This window comes from Marmota flaviventris, chromosome 10 (assembly GCF_047511675.1).
Source record: "Marmota flaviventris isolate mMarFla1 chromosome 10, mMarFla1.hap1, whole genome shotgun sequence".
NCBI classification, from domain to species: domain Eukaryota; kingdom Metazoa; phylum Chordata; class Mammalia; order Rodentia; family Sciuridae; genus Marmota; species Marmota flaviventris.
Genome location: NC_092507.1, coordinates 22683445 through 22701298, shown reverse-complemented (window position 1 = coordinate 22701298; position 17854 = coordinate 22683445). Strand labels below are relative to the sequence as shown.

Sequence of the window (17854 nt, the reverse complement as noted above, 5' to 3'; positions counted from 1 at the left end):
GCTTTCTGGTGGGAGGGAGGGGCCACTGGGGGCTGGAGGTGGGCACGCTGTGCTGTACAGAGAGCATGGCCCTTGGGGTCAGCTCATCCCAGATTGAAATCCTGGCCCCATCGCTCTGCAACTTCAGGTCAGTTGCTTTACCTCTCTGAGCAGCTTTGCTTTAACCATCTGAGACATTCAGACAGTCGTCCCCACCAGGAAGGCGTTGGTGAAGGAAAATGAGACGGTGTGCATATGAAGAGCCTGGCTGATGACCCAGGCATCCTCCAGGAAATGCCCGTGGGCAGTCACATCAGGAGCTGGGACTCACCCCCTCATGCGTTCTTCGGGCTTCGGGAGCTCCTTGGTCACAGTTTGGCTGCGGTTCAGATCCTCTGTGCCCCTGGTGGAGGCTCACAGCCTCCGTTTCCTCGTCATAATGGGGCCAGCAGCATCGGCTTCCAGGGAAGCTGAGTGGGCTCAGTGTGATCTGGGGGCTCAGGGGGTGACGAATGTGGCCAGCAGCCCCATCCCTTGGTGACAACCTGGTGGAGCTACAGAGTCCGTGTTTGGGCTGGGACAGTGGCTGCTGTGTGTGACCCCAGGTGCCCCCCCCCCCCCAGGAGGCTGGGTCAGCTGACTGAGCACATCGGTCTATCCCACAGGTGTGGGGCCCAGAGAGCCTGGGAGAGTTCTCGGCATACAGTAGGCGCCCAATAAATACTGGCCATGCTGATTAACTGGTTGTGTCGGTGCTGATGGGAAAGGGTGGGGGGGCAGCCCTGATCCCACAAATGGCTTCACAGGGGAGGAGGACGGGAGGTGGCAGCTGGGAGCTGAGGGGCTGCGGGTGGCGGGGGCTGGGAGGGACCTCCGTGGGTGGTCCTGCTCACAGGCACCAGCTTGGGGACAGGGTGAAGGAGCAGTATGTCCGGGTGGCCCAGAGGGTGAGGAGAGAGGGCAGGTGCCAGGATTGATGGGACAGTGGCAGGGGAGCTGGGGGGGGGTGGGGGGGTGGAGAGGGGCGTGGCATTCCCGGGGCCGGCCGCCATCCTCCATCCAGGCACAGGAGGCCGGGGCAGGAGGACAGTGGCACCCTGCACTGGGCTGCTGGGAGAAGGCGGGGGTGGGCGTCGGAGGGAGCCCCGTCCTGCCAAGCCCGCTGCCTGCCCTCGGGCTGCGTGTCCTCTGCCGCCCGCGTCCCTCTCGGTCTCCTCTGGAGCTACCTGGTGGGGTTTCCGCGGAGGGAGGGGCTGAGGGTGGTCAGAGCAGAGAATGTGCCCAGGGAGGGCCACCTCCAGGATCGACAGTGCCCGGAACCTACAGAAAGGTCCTGAGAACAGATGAAAGGTGCCCGTGGCCCCAGCCCCAGCCAGCAAGAGCCGCGGGCCCTTCCTGTCACTCTTCTTTTAGGGATGGCTCTGGTGGGGAGTTCATCACAGCACGGTCAGCTCCACCTGGGTTCTGTGACCTACTTTTTAATCTTAATGATGATGACAGTATTAACAGCCAGCGCTCACTGAGCGGCCAGGTGTGCCGGCGGCCGGCCTCCTCCAGGGGTGCTCTAGCTCTCAGGTGGGCCAGGTGGGCGCATCACCTTTGCTCTACGGGAAGAGCAGGCCGAGGGATTTAGCTGAGCAGCAGGGCCACCGGGAGAAAGACAGTCGGGGGATCTGCCAGCAGCCTGTGCCACAGCGTTCCTGAGAGCCAGCCTGCGCCTTTCCAAAGCCACAAACTTAAATAGTCTTTGGGGAAAAAGAACAAACAGGCGTCTGTGGTGTATTCAGGCCTTCCAGTGACCTAATTAGTGTGGATTTGTGAAAACACAAACTATTGATGGCTGTATACTATTCCTTGTTGAGGTTGTGCCTGGCTTACTTAACTAGTCCCCCATTGTTGGATATGTAGGTTGTTACCACTTTTACTGTCTGAGAAATAACATTGCCTTGGACCTCTGTGGCCCGAGGCCTGAATTCTAGCGAGCCCAGAGCATCAGAATCCAGGGAGGCCCTTACTTAGATGACCAGGCTTGGCTTTTCTCATTTGGCACTGTCTGTGCCTCAGGAGGCTGAGCAAGAGATGTCTGCCTCCTGCTGGGTCCAGGGCAGGTGTGGACAGGCCGGGTGGTGGCCATGCAGGGGCAGTGGGCCTGCAGGGTGGGTGCTGGGGAGGGTGATCTGGGCAGGGGTGGGCCTGTCAGGGGCAGGGAAGGCCCTGCCAGTTTCCTGTGCCCAGAAGTGATGGACCCAGAGGTGTCCCCTGCCCCCGGGGATGAAGGAGCTGTGGGGACTCAGCAGGGCCCTCTGCACCCCACTGTGCCCTCCCCAGCAGGTGCAGTCTCAGTGCCCACATCCCAGCCGCGAGCGCATGTGGGGGTGCGGGCTCCCGGCCAGGGCAGCTGTGGACGGCGGGGGGTGGGGGCCGAGGCGTCCTGTCCAGGTCCAGGCTGCCCATTGTGTGGCCCCCTTGGCTGTCCTGCTGCCCGGAGCCTGGCCCTGGCCCACATTCCTGTGGTGGCGCTCCGAGTCTCCGGGGTGGAGCTGGTGAGCGTGAGGGGCACTGAGTTCTCACAGGACCGAGGGCCTTCTGGGGACGGCGCCTGCAGGGGTGCAGGGGCCCTGCTCCCGGGAGCTGGCCGTCGCTCTGTGTGTCCCTGGGGGAGCCTCTTTGCCTCTCTGAGAGCTGCTTGGCCGGCTGAGTGCCTGCCACTCGCCCCTGGCCCGGGCTGGAGTGGGGCAGCTTTCCCGGCTCTCCCCCTCAGTCTGCTGCGGGAGGGAGTTGACTCAGCCACCTCTCAGGCCTACTTCAGCCTTAAGATGCCATCCAACCGGGGGACAATGTGCCATGGATTACCAACCAAATGTTACCGAGCACCAAGTGTGTACTAGGCAGTGTGTGCTTTTGGTACAGTATCTCACTTGATTCTCACAAACAGTTCTACGAGATGCAAATGATTATTGTCCCTGTTTAGCCAAACAAAAGCTCAGAGAGGTTAAGCAACTTGCCTCAGATCACCCAGCAAGAAAGCAGAGCTGAACTTGGACCCAGGGCTGCCTGAACCTAAAGCTGACCTGCCAGCCCTTGCTCGCGCACGTCGCCTCTAGTCATCAGGAGAGGGGAGGCCACGTCTGGCTAATTAGGGGAAGGCAGCTCGGGCAGAACTAATTACACTTGATTTTGTTCTTAGCTTTTGCGGCATGATTAGCGTGGCACAGGGGTGCTGGGCTCCGGGCCCCCTGCCAGCTGACCTAATTTGTGTGTCTGTTTCTATAACTCACCCTCTCTCCCCCCTCGTTCAGCCTCTCTCTTTTTCTCTCTGCACTCTCCCCTCTGTGTGGCCTTGGCAATGCCACTCAACCTCTCTGGGCCTGAAGAATCTCATCTGCATCCGTTTCTGTCTGGGGAAGCTGGGGCTTCTGGAGGCCGAGTCTGCAGAGATCGTAGTGGAGATTCCGACACCTGACGGCCCAGCTGCCTCCTCCTGGTTTCCCCTCGGCCTTTCCTACTGCTCCTTGGCCTGCTGGGCTGGAAGGCTGGAGGGCAGGGTCCTGCGGGTGGGCGAGCCCCAGCCTCCTGAGTGACCTCCTGCAGTCCTCTCGGCCTCTCGGAGAGCTGCCGCCTCCTTATCACCCCATTTCACAGGCGGCAGCACGAGGTGCCAGGGTTTGGGCGGCCCTGACAGCCCCTGCCGGCCGAGCCGGGAGGCCGTGCTGCACTCTGCTCCGGCTGCTGTCCCCGGAAGGCTCGAGGCTGTCGGGCCTCAGGGACCCCAGGCATCTGGAGCCGGCTGGGGGGGCCTGGGGACTGAGGGCCGTGAGTGCGAGGAAGCGGGGCGCTGGCCAGGGCCCCCAGCCAGCCCTGGTGGGTGGTCCTGGGAGAGGACACCTCCTTGCTGGGCCCTGGGGACCCAGCCGGCCTCCCCAGCTGCTCTGAATCTCTGTGGACAGGTCTGGGGGCAGTGGGTATGGACAGGGGCTCTGCTGGTCACTGCTGGGCCTGGTCCCTTCCGGGAGGGGAGCCCGAGGGCCTCTGGGCGAGCTGTGGGGTGGTTCTAGGTGGGTGCTGCCTGAGGCTTGAGGAGACACGGGGTGTCAGTCTCAGGAAGGACGCCACGTCTGGGCTGCTGCGGGGAGTGTGCGCCTGTGTGCGCCCAGGAGAGTGTGCGAGGTGCAGGCCGGGCGCAGGGTGGGGGAGGCCCTGGGGCACGGGAGCCGTGGGCTTCCCTGGGCAAGTGCCCCTTTGGAGACACTTAGGCGCCTGTGGGCAGCGGGTGGTGGGACGCAGGTGGCTGCTGGCATGGCTGTGGGGGACGTGGCTGACCAGCAGTGGGTCTGGGTGCCAGAGACCAGGACCTGTGCTTACGTCCTAGTTGGCACCCGAGTCCAGCAGTGCGCTGGGCTGGCCGCCCTTAGCTAAATGGTGGGCAGGGGTCTCCTGGGCCCGGGGCCTCGGCTCCCTGGCCCTTGCTCAGACCCCAGCAGCTGCACAGAGGAGCTTCCGCCGACTGTCCCAACTGTCCCACTCCCTCGGGTTGGCGGTGGTGGGAGGAGGAAGTGGGGCTTCCCTGGGCGCGGGGTGTGCCTGTGGTGGGTGTGGGGGGAGAGGAGCTTATGTTTGAGTTGTAGGGTTTGGTCCGAGTCGGGGGCGGTGTGTGGCCAGGGGCACGCATGCGCCTGGGGTGGGTCAGCGTGGGCCCTGGGAGTGGGTGTGGGGTCACGAGTCCTTGCTGAGGCTGAGGGGGGCCTTGTGGGTGTGCAAGGACAGGGTGCATCTGTGAGAGCCCTAGGTGTGCAGGTGCAGCCAGGGCTGTGGGAGACGGACAGGCGCCTGCAGGGTGGGGCTGGGTCACCCACAGGCCTAGGGGTGCACAGGTGGGTGGCAGTGGTGCTCTCGATTGGTGCGGGTGCGTGCGGCTTATGGTGTGGGCATGAGGGTGTGGGGCCCCTCGTCTACCCGCTGCTGTGTGTGGGGGGTGTGGGTGTGTGTGGAGGGGTGTGGGGGTGTGGGCGCCTCCTGTCGGGCACAGCAGGGTGAGTTTACCTGGGGAGGCAGGGAGAGTCCCCGGGGGTCCTGGAACATTTGGATTCCGTTTTTCTTTAAGGGAATGGCATGGGTAATTATGCTCATTATGCATGAAATTATGCAAATGCAGAGGTCATTTAGGGGTCAAGGGCTGTTTGTCACCCTTCTCCACAGGCACTTTGACTTCTAAGGATTTCCCTGGCTGTTCCCTGCCCCCTCCTCTCTGTCCCCCACCCCCTGGAACAGGAGGCAGCTGCCCTTGGGTTCCTGTGAGGCCCCGCCCCCTAGGTCCCCGGTGACCTGGCATTAAGTCCAAAACCCCGGCCCCCCACCCCAGGATGAGTGGTGCTGGCCACTTCCCCACCCCGGGGGCTGGGCTGTTTGGTATTCGGGGAGAACTGCTCTCTTGCCTGCGGTTTGGAAAGTCACCAGGTCGCCCCTTCCCAGTCCCTCTGATCAGTGTGAGGCTAAATTAAGATGTGAGAGAATTCTCTCCGTCCCCTCCACTCGCGCCTCTCTCCCTCTCGCCCTAGCCTGCCCTCTGTCCCTTTCTCTGCTCCTGCCCCCCTCTGTCCTCTGCCTTTCTGTCCCTGCCGCCCCTCCCCCTCCCTGCCGTCCCCTGTTCCTGTGCTCTCCCCCGTCTCTGTGGGGAGCCGGAGCTCCGGGTCCTTAGCATGGAGGAGATGGTCGTCATGGTAACAGTTGTCATGTCAGGGCTACTGAGCGAGGGATGAATAGTATCTAGGTGAGAGCTACCTGCGTGGAGGCGATGGATTCGCAGGAGGCTCGAGGCTTGTCTGAGCCTCAGAACTGCGTGGCACCCCCGCCCCGCCCCATCTCCCTGTGCCCGAGCCTGTGTGTACCCAAAGGTGTGTTTCTGTGGCTGTCTTTAGGTGAGTGTGTATCAGGCTGTGTCAGGCCGTCTCCCTGTGGCTCTGGTGTGTCATTTCCAGGGTCTGTGTGGCTCTGGAAGGTGTCTGGGGGGTGTCTTTGTCCTGCAGGTTTCTGGAGACCTGTTGTGTGGCACTGGTCACTGAGGAATCTCGGGGACTCCCCGTCTGGGCTCCCACCTTTACTCCCATCTTAGGATCCCTCCTCCAGCCCAGGGCCTCCCGGTCACTCCCTGGCCTGCCTGGAAGGATGGACAGACAGTGGGGACTGCCCTGTCCGGGAGCAGGAGCCTGAGTCCTGTCCCTGCTCATTCCCCGTTCTGCATGTGACTTCAGGCTGAACTGCAGGGACAGGAGCAGCCTCCACAGGACTCCAGTGTGTGGAGCTGGAGGTGGGGGCCTGCTGGCTCGTCAGCCTGGGTCTGGGGATTTGTTCCTCTGGGCAGAAGTGGGAGCTGGCTGCTCTGGGCTCCTGGAATCTCTACAAAGGGGGAAGACCAGCAATTAGTCACGGGAGCAATTACACTAATTGTCCCACTCCATGACTCACTGGTAGAAAGTAAATACTGATTAATTCATTACCTCGAGATGTGTCTGGGGTGTGCGTGGTGAGGGGGCCTCTCCTGGCTCCCTGCCTGGCTGGGCTCGGTGGGGCCTTGGTGCAGGTGGTGAGTCAGGGGTGGGAAGCCAGGATGGAGAGCCTCCCCGGGGCTCCGCGTGCGCTGCGGGGCTGTGTGGTGCCAGGCCCGGCCCCCTCCTGCCCACACACCTTCCGTGGCTCCCACTGCCAGCCAAACATTGCAGATGCACAGGCCCTGCCTGAGAGCCACCGGCCCTGGGTTCAGCCTTCACCATATTTTGATGTGCCATCGGGATGAAAAAATCACTAATTTCTAAGAGAAAGTTGCCCTTCAGGCACTGGAGACCTTGGAGGCTGGGCATCCACTGTCTTTCCAGCCTTAGCTCCAGCCCCAACCTGCCCTTCCCCTGCCCAGTGAACCCGTCACCTCTTCTAACTCCAATTCCATCCTTAACAAATGTGTCCTGAAACCTTCTCAGGCCAGGCCCCTTGCCAAACCAGACAGCACCGCTGTCTTCACCAAGTTTAGCACAGCCCCTGAGACGCCCCAAGCAAACACAGCTCACGGTGGATCTGAGCTGTGAATCGGGAGCCCAGGATGCTCTGGAAGCTCAAGTAGGAGGGCTCCTCAGAGCCACCTGGGAGCTGGGGATGGTGGTGCGTGCCTATAATCGAAGCGGCTTGGGAGGCTGAGGCAGGATGGCAAGTTCAAGGCCAGCCTCAACCATTTATCAAGATCTTCAGGAACTTAGCAAGACCCTGCCTCAAAATATGTGTATGGCTCAGAACATCCCTGGGTTCAATCCTCAGTACTGCAAAAAAAAAAAAAAAAAAAGAAAAGAAAGCCCCAGTCGGAGGACAAGGGGGTGGAAGGGAGAGTGTCGTGAGGGGAGGGAACAGCAGCAGTGAAGGAGGCAGACCTGGCCTAGTCCAGGAGCAGGGGGGGACGCTGGTGAGACTGAGGGCTCCCGGGCACCAGCTGCACTGCCCACCTTGGAGCTTTGCTTCTTCCCTTCCTCCTGTGGACAGGCCTCTCTCTCTCTCTTGATCTGAAGTGCAGAAGACTCACATGCTCTGCCCTTCATGTCCGGGCACCAGGAGTTCATCTCAGTCTCTTGTGAAAGCTCCCAGGGCTGGGGCAGGGCCTCCGAGCCAGGGCACCCCCCGCCCGCCCATCTTTGAGGGTCTCTGGCTCCAAGCCCAGGGCTACAGGGGCTGGGGAAGAGATGATCTCGGAGGAGTCAGGCCCCAGGTGCTGGACCCTTGGAGAAGCCCCTCCCACCGCCTGAGCCCCAGAGGTGGGCCCCGAGACCGCAGGTGGTGGGTCAGGGCAGGGAGCTAACTTCCTGTCTTTGGAAGACTCAGGGCCAGGGCTGGAGCTGGTCCCCCCTCTCCCTGCCTCCTCCCCATCAAGGCCATCGCTCCCCAACACCCTGACACCCATGTCTCTGATGATGCTCTTTACCCTGCCTTTGGGAATTAGAGATGCCACTTAGCGTCCCAAGCAGAAGATGGATCTCTAGATCTCATCCCCTGCTCTCGGTGGCCTGGGGCAGCTAGCCCTCAGTCCCCACCTGTGTCTTAGGCTGATGCCCTTTGTACCTGGGGCCTTTTCTGGCCGGCATCTGTGAGGGGCTTCTGCTGCTGCCAGGGGCCAGCTGGGCCTCTGCCAAGCCCGGCTTGGTGCATGTGGTGCTGCTTAACCCCAGCGCAGTGTGCCCTCAGCTGGGTGAGGTGGTGCTCTTTGTGTCTTTTACAAGTGGGTAAACTGAGGCACAAGGAGTTAGAGAACTTGCCCAAGGTCCCACACTTCGTAGATGATGGAGCCAGGACTGAGATCCAGCACTGCCGGCTCTAAACCCAGTTCTGACATCCGGGGGTTCCATTCAGGGGGAAGAGAGCAGCCAGGGGTCCCTGTTGGTGGCCATCAGGCAGGAGATGGGGCTATGCCCCGCCCCTGAGCAATTGGGAAGCGGTCATCAGTAGGCCTCAGCTCTCTGTTGCCCAGGAGATGTCCCTCAGCTCTCCACAATGCCCGTGCTCCCTCTGGGTGTGTCCAGGCTGCTGGCCTTGGGTGCTGACCGATGCTTGTCTCTGTCCTCCAGGCTCAGCGCTGGCGCAGCGAGAACTTTGAGAGGCCCGTGGACCTGGAGGGTTCTGGGGATGATGACTCCTTCCCAGACGATGAACTGGACGACCTCTACTCAGGGTCAGGCTCAGGCTGTAAGTACCTCCCCTGAATCCCTGCCTGTCCCATCCCCAGGAGCCTGCTCAGTGGGTCCTCCTGTCGTGTGGAGGTCATGCGGGGCTGTCTGGTGGACTCCAAGGAGAAGGACAGAGGATCCTCCCCAGAGGGCGCCCGGCCCCGGCCCTCCCTGGTCTCAGGGGCCTCTGCATGTGCTGCTGGGGTCTCTCTGCAGCCCTGCAGACCCTGCCCTCCAGCCCATGTCAGGAAGCACTCCTCAGTGACCCTGTTCATGACCCTGTTCAACCACTTGAAGGGATTCAGCCCCTCCTCAGTGGCCCTGGCACGTCCTCCGCGTGGATGGTTTGATCGGCCCACACTGGGCCACATGGTCCTCTTGGATCCAAACAGCTGTGTCCAAGGGTCGGGCTGGGGCAGGTTGAAGAAGGGCTGGTCGGACAGTGGGTTGCAGGCCCTGCCCTCGGGCAGGCGAGCTGTGAGATTGGGCAGGTCCTTCCCAGTCACCCCTGATCAGCCAGCCGCACGCCCTCACTCAGCGCCTCCTGGGGCGTCCCTAGGGTCACCTGTAAATGGCAAGAAATACACCGTCTTCGCCCGGCTCCAGGAGGCGGGTCTGGCGGAGGAGGAGCTCTGGAAATGACCCGAAGAGGGGGCTGGGATCAGCCAGAGAGGGACGCGGTGTGGATGAGACGGGATGAGGTCCGTGCTGTGGACTGGCTGCCACGGCCGGGCCTCTGGGCTCCCTGGAGCCATTCCTTTAAGACTCTTCCATGTTAACCTCAAACCAAACCCAGCCCCTTGCCTGGTGGCTCAGCCCATTCAGGGCTCTCCCTGGCTCCTGCCTTCTCTGCCTGCTGCGTCCGCCCCCCTGGGAGCCCCCTGTGGTCCTGCTCTTCCTGCTCCCCACCCCGCTTGCTCCTTCGCCTCACTTCCTTCCGGTTCCTTCACTTATCCACCCTGGTTCAGCCCCGTGGTGCAGACAGACTCCTACAGGAGGCCTCCTTCACCCCGTGCCTGGGCCCCCTGGGGCCCCCTGAGGTGCCCGCTGGTGAGCTTAGGCTGGGCGTGTGCCCGGGAGTGTAGCTTTTCCCAGACGCCTCTTCTCTCTTGAGTCCTCAGGGAGATTTGCAGCCAGTAGGGTCTCCCCTGCCCCCGCCTGGCCTCAACCTGATGAAGCCCGGGGCCGGGTAGGCTGGACAGTAGGAAAGTTCCGGCCAGGCGGAGAGAACTTGGGCAGGCTCAGCCACCAGTGGCCAGGCCGGCCTTCACCTTTCCCTCAAGTTTTCCTGGGGAAATCGGGCAAAGCGGGGGTTGGGAGTCCCCGTCCTGGTGGCGTGGCTGACCTGGGTCCTCGGCCCCGCACAGTGGCCCAGCTCCCTAGCTCTCTCCCTCTCCCTCCCCCTCAGACTTCGAGCAGGAGTCGGGCCTTGAGACGGCCATGCGGTTCAGCCCCGACGTGGCCCTGGCTGTGTCCACCACGCCCGCTGTGCTGCCCACCACGGACGTCCAGCCAGTGGGCACCCCGTTTGAAGAGCTCCCCTCCGAGAGCCCCACCCCAGAGCCTGTCACCAGCCCTCCAGTGGTGACAGAGGCCCCAGAGGAGCCCAGCCAGAGAGCTACCACCATCTCCACCACCACGGCAACCACCGCTGCCGCCACCACAGGGGCCCCCACGGTGGCCACGGTGCCCGCCACTGAGGCCACCGCGGCCCCCAGCATCCCTGCAGCATCCCCAGCCACGGCCACCACTGCTCTTGTGAGGACCACCGGCATCCGGAGGCTTCCGCCTCTCCCACTGACCACAGCCGCCACAGCCCAGGCCACCTCTCCAGCAGCGCCCTCCCCCCCGACCACGGTGGCAGACTTAGACACCGAGGCCCCAACGCCCAGGCTGGTCACCGTAGCTACCTCCCGGCCAGGAGCCCTTCCGAGGCCGGCTACCACCCAGGAGCCTGAAGTCACTGAGAGGAGCACCCTGCCCCTGGGGACCACTGCACCTGGACCCACAGAGTTGGCTCAGGTGAGGGCCTGGGAGAGGACAGGGCATGATGGGGCTGGGCAGGGTCAGGGCCAGGAGGTTCTAGGGTGCCTGGCGGTATAACAGGGCGAGAGGATCAAGGCTGGGCACAAGGGACAGGATGGGACGGAGGTGGAGCTCGATGGCCTAGAGAGGGACAGGAAGCCGGGGTGGGGGTTGGGCCCTGATGCTGGGACAGGACTCCCCGGGGGAGGGACTGGGCATGGGTGTGTGGGTGAGGGGGGCTGGGCCTGGTGTCCTGGTTGAGAGCGGCGACTCAGGAGCCCGGCAGCCTGGCTTTGAATCCTCTGCTGCAGCTTTTTAGGGTGAGACCTCAGGCTGGTCACTGATCCTGTCTATTTACTTATTTGTGAAAAGGAAAAAAACAAACAAACAAAAAACAAAACCAGAAGATCTCTTAGTGCTGTGAGGTTGAACTTCCTGACGGAGCTGGAGCGTTAACATCGTCTGGCGAGGGGGAGCCGTCGATGCTCAGCTCTTGCCACGTCTCTGGATGGCATCGTGTCATGGCTGTGGTTGGCCTGAGGGGGCTTAGGCCCGCAGGAGCAGCAGAACACGGGCTTCCTGTGGAGGGGCCTCGGGGTCTCATGTCGCCTCCTGCAGCCTCGGCCCAGCCCGGGGGCACTGGGGTCCCCCGATGCTCAGGAAGGCGAAGCTGCTTTCCAAGGCAGGATTTAGCCTGCAGGGAGGGGGTTCCTGAGGCCAGGCAGTGTCCAGGCCAGGCCCTGTATGGGCATGCGTCTGGGGTGTTAGGAAGGGGGTCAGGGCTGGAGGGAGAAGGATGTGGGATGGACAGGTAGCCAGGAACGGGGAGCTGTGGTCTGGTCCATGGTGGGTGCCCCAGGCAAGGGGCATGCGGTGGCACTGGAGAGGCACAGAGCCCTGTGCAGCTGGCCTCGTAGACAGGCACCCGAGGGCTGTGGAGCTGCCCTTAAGTCAGGGCAGTTGCTCAGTCCTCAGCCCCATCAGGACATGGGCTTCTCTCTTGGCTCCTCCAAGCAGCTGGGGCAGCCGGGCGGGAAGGGGGGCCACGCAGGGCAGAGCCCAGGCCGCAGCAGGCGTTGCTCTGCGCATGGCCTCTCCCTGCAGACCCTGGGCCCGCCCTCGCCCACCAGCCCCGCAGCCACAGCCCCGCCCTGAGGGCTCCACACCCCCACTCTGGTCTCATGGCTCGTGGCTCTGGTCTTGCTCCACGTGGAGGGACCATCAGGATTGTAGTCACTGGGCTGGATCCCTGGACACCAGTCCCCCAGGGGCATCACATGCTGCATGTTGTGCTCTGGACTGGCCACCAGACTAATGGACTGACCCTGCCCCAGGCCCAGTTCATACGCCTGTACTGGCAGTCCCCATGCAGCTTCTCAACAGGAATCCCCCAAGGATTGTTACCAAAGCTGCTGGAGGGGAAGTGATGGAGACAGGATAGGGACAGGATGTGGCCAGACCGAGAATAGAGGCAGCATTGTAGAGTGATTAGAAACACAGACTTAGGGGCTGGATAGATCTAGATTTTAGTTCTGCTCCTACGACTTATCAGCTATGTGTTCTTGAGCAAGTTACTTAACTTCTCTGAGCATGTCTCCTGCACTATAAATTGGTGGTAATAATCCTCCTTTCATGGGGACGAGGCTTTGCATACTAAGCATAGTGAATACTTCGGCTTGGCCCACTGGGGCAGTGGAGTGGTGGCCTTCTGTGGCTCCTGGGCTCATGCCACCCTCTCTGCAGACCCCAACTCCAGAATCCTTCCTGACTACAATCCGGGATGAGCCAGAGGTGCCAGTGAGCGGTGGCCCCAGCGGGGACTTTGAGCTGCCGGAAGAAGAGACCACACAGCCAGACACAGCCAATGAGGTGGTGGCTGTGGGAGGGGCGGCGGCCAAGCCGTCACCTCCACCAGGGACACTGCCCAAGGGTGCCCGCCCAGGCCCTGGCCTCCTGGACAATGCCATCGACTCGGGCAGTTCTGCTGCTCAGCTGCCACAGAAGAGCATCCTGGAGCGGAAGGAGGTGCTCGTAGGTGAGGCCCGGCTCTGCCCAGGGTGGGGTGGGGGCAGCTGAATGGCCTCAGTGTGCCTCTGGGAACCAAGAGGGGACGCCAGGGCTTGGTTTCCTAGGAGCCGCTAGGAAGTGAGGGCTGGGACTCCACCCCAGGGCCTGCCCCGACTTCTCCCCAACCTTCCTCCTTCCCAGAGTCTGACCCTGGCTTTATTCCACTTCCAGCACCTTCCTCACCACCCTGTGACCCCTCTTTGGACTCTGACTTTGAACCCCACTTTCCCAGGTCACACTGGTCAGCCCTGTGGGCCCTCACTTCCTGAGCACCAATCCCTGTCCCACCTTGTCCTTCCCCCACTCCTGTGCTGGCCACATCTGCTGCAGAGTCCTAGACTAGTGACCCAGATCCTGGCTCCCACTGGTGTGGCCCCCAGGCCTCCCTCTCCTCCTCTGGAGCCTGGGCCGTCAGGGTGTTAGGTCAGTGCTGTGACGGGGAAGGGCCATAGTTTAGTTGGCACTTGAGTTTTTTCTTCCCTGGAGCTTGAAAGTCCTGGAGCATCTTTGGATAGGTGGCACCTGGTCCTCCCCCAGAGGGCTGGAGGAAAGGATCAGAGTGTCAGGCAGATGGAACGGGTGACAGTGGAGCCATGCTGGGACCGACGCTGGGACCGACTCCAACTTCACTCCGACTCTGAGAGCAGATTCAGGACTCCCAGCCCCCCCGCCCCCGTCCCCTGCTTGGGGTCCTCTACCTCACCTCCTGCCTCTGAGCCTCGACTTTGCCCTCTTCTTCCACAGCCGTGATTGTGGGCGGGGTCGTGGGTGCCCTCTTCGCTGCCTTCTTGGTCACGCTGCTCATCTACCGCATGAAGAAGAAGGACGAAGGCAGCTACACGCTGGAGGAGCCCAAGCAGGCGAGCGTCACCTACCAGAAGCCTGACAAGCAGGAGGAATTCTATGCCTAGCGGAGCCTCAGTGCCTCCTTGCTGCCTCGGCACCACCCCTCCACCCAGTCCCCGGCCAGCCCCACCAGACCAGGCCTGGAACTGGGCCCAGCAGGGAGCCTGGCCCCAGTTCTCCTTTGCCCTCCTTCTTGAGGCCTGCCCAGGTTGCCAGCCTCACACAGATCATCCCTGAGGAGCAGGGGTGGTTGCTGTCTGCCCCAGACTGTGCCCTTACGAGCTCATCTCTTGTCCCCCCCCACCAGCCTGAGGCTTCAGGACCTTATGTCAGATGGACAGGAGGAAGGAAGCTCCTGATTGGCTGGTGGAATAAGGAGAAGAGGTGGGGCTTGAGATGGGCACCTGGCCCTGCAGGGCTGGCTGAGGTCTCCTTTTGTGGGCAGAGAGGCACTCCAGGCTGGCTTTCAGGACCAACATGTGGCAGACTCCGCCCTTGAAATAATCTAGACACAGCAACCTCTTGCTCCTGTCCCAGGGCCTCTCTCTGCCTGGGTGAGAGGGTGCCCTTTGTCACCAGCCTGTTTTGTCCTCGCCTCTCTGGGGTTGTGGGACCACTCTCCCCTCCCCCTGCCCAGCTCCCCTGTGCCCAAGGCTTCACCTCTTTCTGTGTCTCCCCCGAGAAAACAGCTTCCAGAGAGCACGAGAGCAGCCACTAGCGAGGGGACGCTGCTGCACGCCGCTCCTGGGGGAACACCACAGACATCGTTGCCCACACTCTTCCACACATTGTCATGTGGCCACTCATGAAACAAAAGCACGCAATGACAAGGTCATATACAGTCCTGACCCCCCCACCAATCAAGACATGTTGCAAAAACAGACATTCTTCCAAAGATGTTTATCTTCACCCATTGCTGAAACCCCCCCCCCCCCCCCCCCGACACTACCGTAAGGCGAGTGGCTAGTCCTGATCACCCGAGCGGTGACATGTGGCCTCCTCTCTCTTTTATGCCTCCCCCACACAAACCCTGACACCACACATGTCGTCTCCAGCTTCTGGGCGCACTGGGGAAGGTGGAGTCAAGCTGGAACAATCAGCCCATATTGGGTCCCCGCCTCGCCCCGTCACACTCAGTCTCACCCCTTGGCACTGCACCAGCCACGTCACCTCCGTCCCACCCTGTGCCAGACCCAGTCCCACATGGACACAGCCTCACCCACATCCCTGTGCTCATGCTGGAGGGATCAGGGCATTGGTCTTTCCTGGATTCAGTGGTGGGGGGCACTGGAAAAAGCCCTCCCAGGGCTTTGTACATGAGCCGGGCCTGGCCTCACCCCCAACCCCTCCACCTCCAACCCAAAAGGGCGGCTGGGGCCAGCCCCCACCACCCGGAGCTCTGGGGCTTCTCCAAGGCTGAAGAAAGAAGGGCTTGGTTCCTGGAGTTTGGCCCCAGACTGTGGAGGGTTCTTGGGTCCTGGAAAGTCCTGGGTGGGGAGGGGACATGTGGCATGGCTTCTGCTCTCCCCAAATCCTTTACTTGCTCTGAGCTAGGGGGCAACTCTGCCTCCCAGGACACAAGTCTCCAAAGTGCCTGTGAGGGTGGGCCCTCCGCCCAGGCCCTCTGCTTCCTCTGCCCTTGACCTACCAGGCCAACCTCACCCACCCACCCAGGGCCCTCCCTGGGGACCTGCTTGGAGTCCTACTAGTTGTGGCTACAGCCGGAAGCAGCCCAGGCAGGTGCCCCCGACTCCGAGGGCAGAGATTTGGGGGAGTAGAGCAGGTGACTGGGGTGGTGGTGCCGTCACAGGTCCCAAGCCACCTTTTTGGTTACCCTTGAAAGATGGGCCCTTTGATAGGAGTTTGAAGTGTACGGTCACCAGTCTTTGGGGGAGGGAGCGCCTGGCGGGGGCTCTGGGAGCCCAGGGATGTGGTGTGAGTTGTAATTGGCTGGTGCTCCCACCCCCACCCCTCGCCCACAACCCAGACTCAAGTCAGACACCCACCTCAGTTTTATTTCTGTTCCCTTTTCAAGACTCCCTGGCAGCAGACTTTCGCAGGGTGAGGGCAGGCGTGCCTGAGGCAGTGAGGGTGAGGGTCCCAGGGGCCACTGCAGCCTGTCTTTCCCAGGGTCCTGCTTTCAGGCTGAGCTCCATCTTGTAGACCCAAAGGCAGCCTAGACAGTGCCCAGACTTTGAGGAAGGGACAGGTGGGGAAGGAATCCTGGCCCACGAGGCCTGGCAAGCCTCGTTGTCCTGAAGGGAAGGGCAGGGCGCAGGGGCAAAGAGGACCATGAGTCCCAGCCTCGTTCCACCTGCTCCCTGGTGGGCTGCTGTCTTGGGGACAGCAGTTCTGGGGAGAGGCCTGGGTGGGCTGAGACTGAAGACTGAGTGTGAGGAGACAGGGCCTGGGCAGCCCAGGGGACGCTGGCACTGAGCGGAGACTCAGCAGTGGCCACAGCTTCTGCATCAGGCTGGCGCCCTGGTGGGGCGGCCCTGCCAGCCCTTCCTGAGGGCTGGCTCAGGGCGGCGGGCTGGGCCTCGTGTCCTGGCCCCTGTTCTCTGTGTCCTCAGCACTTGAGAGGAGGGCGGGAGCGGGCAGCTCCAGGAGGACTCGGTGCCAGGCAGAGCTGGAGCTCTCAGTGCAATGTGGGCACAGGGTCCTGGCCCGGCCCAGGTATGGTGCGGTACACGTGGGGCCTGCCAAGTGGGTCCACAGAACCCCAGTGCTCCTGGGAGGGTATCTGGCATTTCCCGGAAGCACAGCACATTCCAAATGAGAGGGAGCTTGTGTGGTCGTGAGCTCTTGTGAAGCAGGCTGGGGCCGGCCAGAGAATGGGGGGTGGGCCCCCCTCTGCTGTGACTTCAAGAGTACAGGCTGTGTCTGTCCAGGGGTCCTAGATTGCTGGAGACACCAGGGCAGGGCAGCCCTGTGGCAAGGGCCTTGGGTGCTTGGCCAGACCCCCTGGGCTTGGCAAAGCCTGTCCATCAGGCCTCCAGGCTGGAGCCCTGGGCCCCAGGGAGTGGACCCAACTTGTCCTCCAGGGCAGGAGTGGCCTCCGTGGCTCTCCTGGCTCTTTTGACTACACAACCCTGGACTTGCTCCCCGGGACTCCTGCCTGTAAATAGAAGCCCCCAAACTGTACAGATTTCAGAGACGCTGAGACGGGGCTCTGGGAATCACCACTCTGGGCTGATGGTCCCAGCATCTCCCGGGTGCCCACCTGGCACCTCTGGGCACCTGGGCCCAGCGTGGCAATGCATGTAAATATTTTTCGTAGGCAGTGTGGCTCCAGAGAGCCACCTGAAGACAGTGTCCCCTCCCCTCTGGTGAGCCCTTTCTCCTGTACAGAGCCCTCCCGGATCCCGGCCTGCGGTGGGCGGGGGACTGTCCTTCCCTCCCCAGGCCTTCCCTGCCCTTTCCCTCCCCCGTAACCTGTGATTAACCCTACCCGTCCTGAGTCATGGCCAAAACTTTCGATAAGGAGAATCAGAAGAAAGACCGTGGACGAGGAGACCGAGGCACTGCCCGCGGCGGGCGCTCGCCTGTCCAGCCTTGGGAAGGAACTGGTTTGTTTTTGTTTTCTCGTTTGATTTTTCTTGGTTTATTTTTTAACATTTCCCGTGCTGTGCCCATTTATAAGAGGAAATAAAATTAAGCTGAAACGATGTCCTGTGGCCAGAGTGAGGTGAATTGAATCTGGAGGTGGCGGGGCCTCGGCCACCTTCCCCTTTAAGGGGAATGGAGAGCGGAGCAGAGCCGACCCACAGCCCCTGTGGGGACCATTATGGTAAAAGCCGCCCGGGGTGGAGGGGTGGAGAGCCTCGGGAGACCGCGGAGGCGGTGTGGGGAGGCCAGGGCTGGCTGCGGTTGGAGGGGCAGCTGGGGTGGCAGGGCCTGTGGTCAGCCCAGGGGAAGAACTTGGTTTCAGGCCACAGGGGGGCCCCGGGAACCACCCGTGGGGGGCGCTAAAGCCCTGGGAAGCGCACGAGTGGGTGGCTGGGGTGTGACGGCTCGTCTGCACCCGCACCCGCCCAGGGTCTGTCCTGCTGTGGCTCCAGGCTGCGGGTTGGCCTCTCTGAGCCTCAGTGTCCTGACCTGTGAGATGGGATGAGACCCCTGCAGTGGGGCGCGGTGGGGATCGGGTGAGGGTGCTCAGGACCTTAGATGACGCACGGTCGCCTTGCTCAGATGGAGATGGAGGCTCCTGGCCCGGACCATGCACTGACTTGGGGGCTCCC

At 62.1% G+C, this 17854-nt stretch overlaps 1 protein-coding gene across 1 annotated transcript in view; it reads left to right on the top strand.

The window, feature by feature from the left end:
• The window catches only part of Sdc3 (syndecan 3), a 34481-nt gene extending 17198 nt beyond the window's left edge, over nucleotides 1–17283 (top strand). Inside the window, exons 2-5 of the mRNA XM_071617561.1 lie at nucleotides 8577–8694; nucleotides 10084–10697; nucleotides 12444–12735; nucleotides 13512–17283. Of these exons, the coding sequence (XP_071473662.1) occupies nucleotides 8577–8694; nucleotides 10084–10697; nucleotides 12444–12735; nucleotides 13512–13678 (1191 nt within the window). The 3' untranslated portion in view covers nucleotides 13679–17283. The remainder of the gene's footprint in view (nucleotides 1–8576; nucleotides 8695–10083; nucleotides 10698–12443; nucleotides 12736–13511) is intronic.
• Nucleotides 17284–17854: the final 571 nt, after the last annotated feature.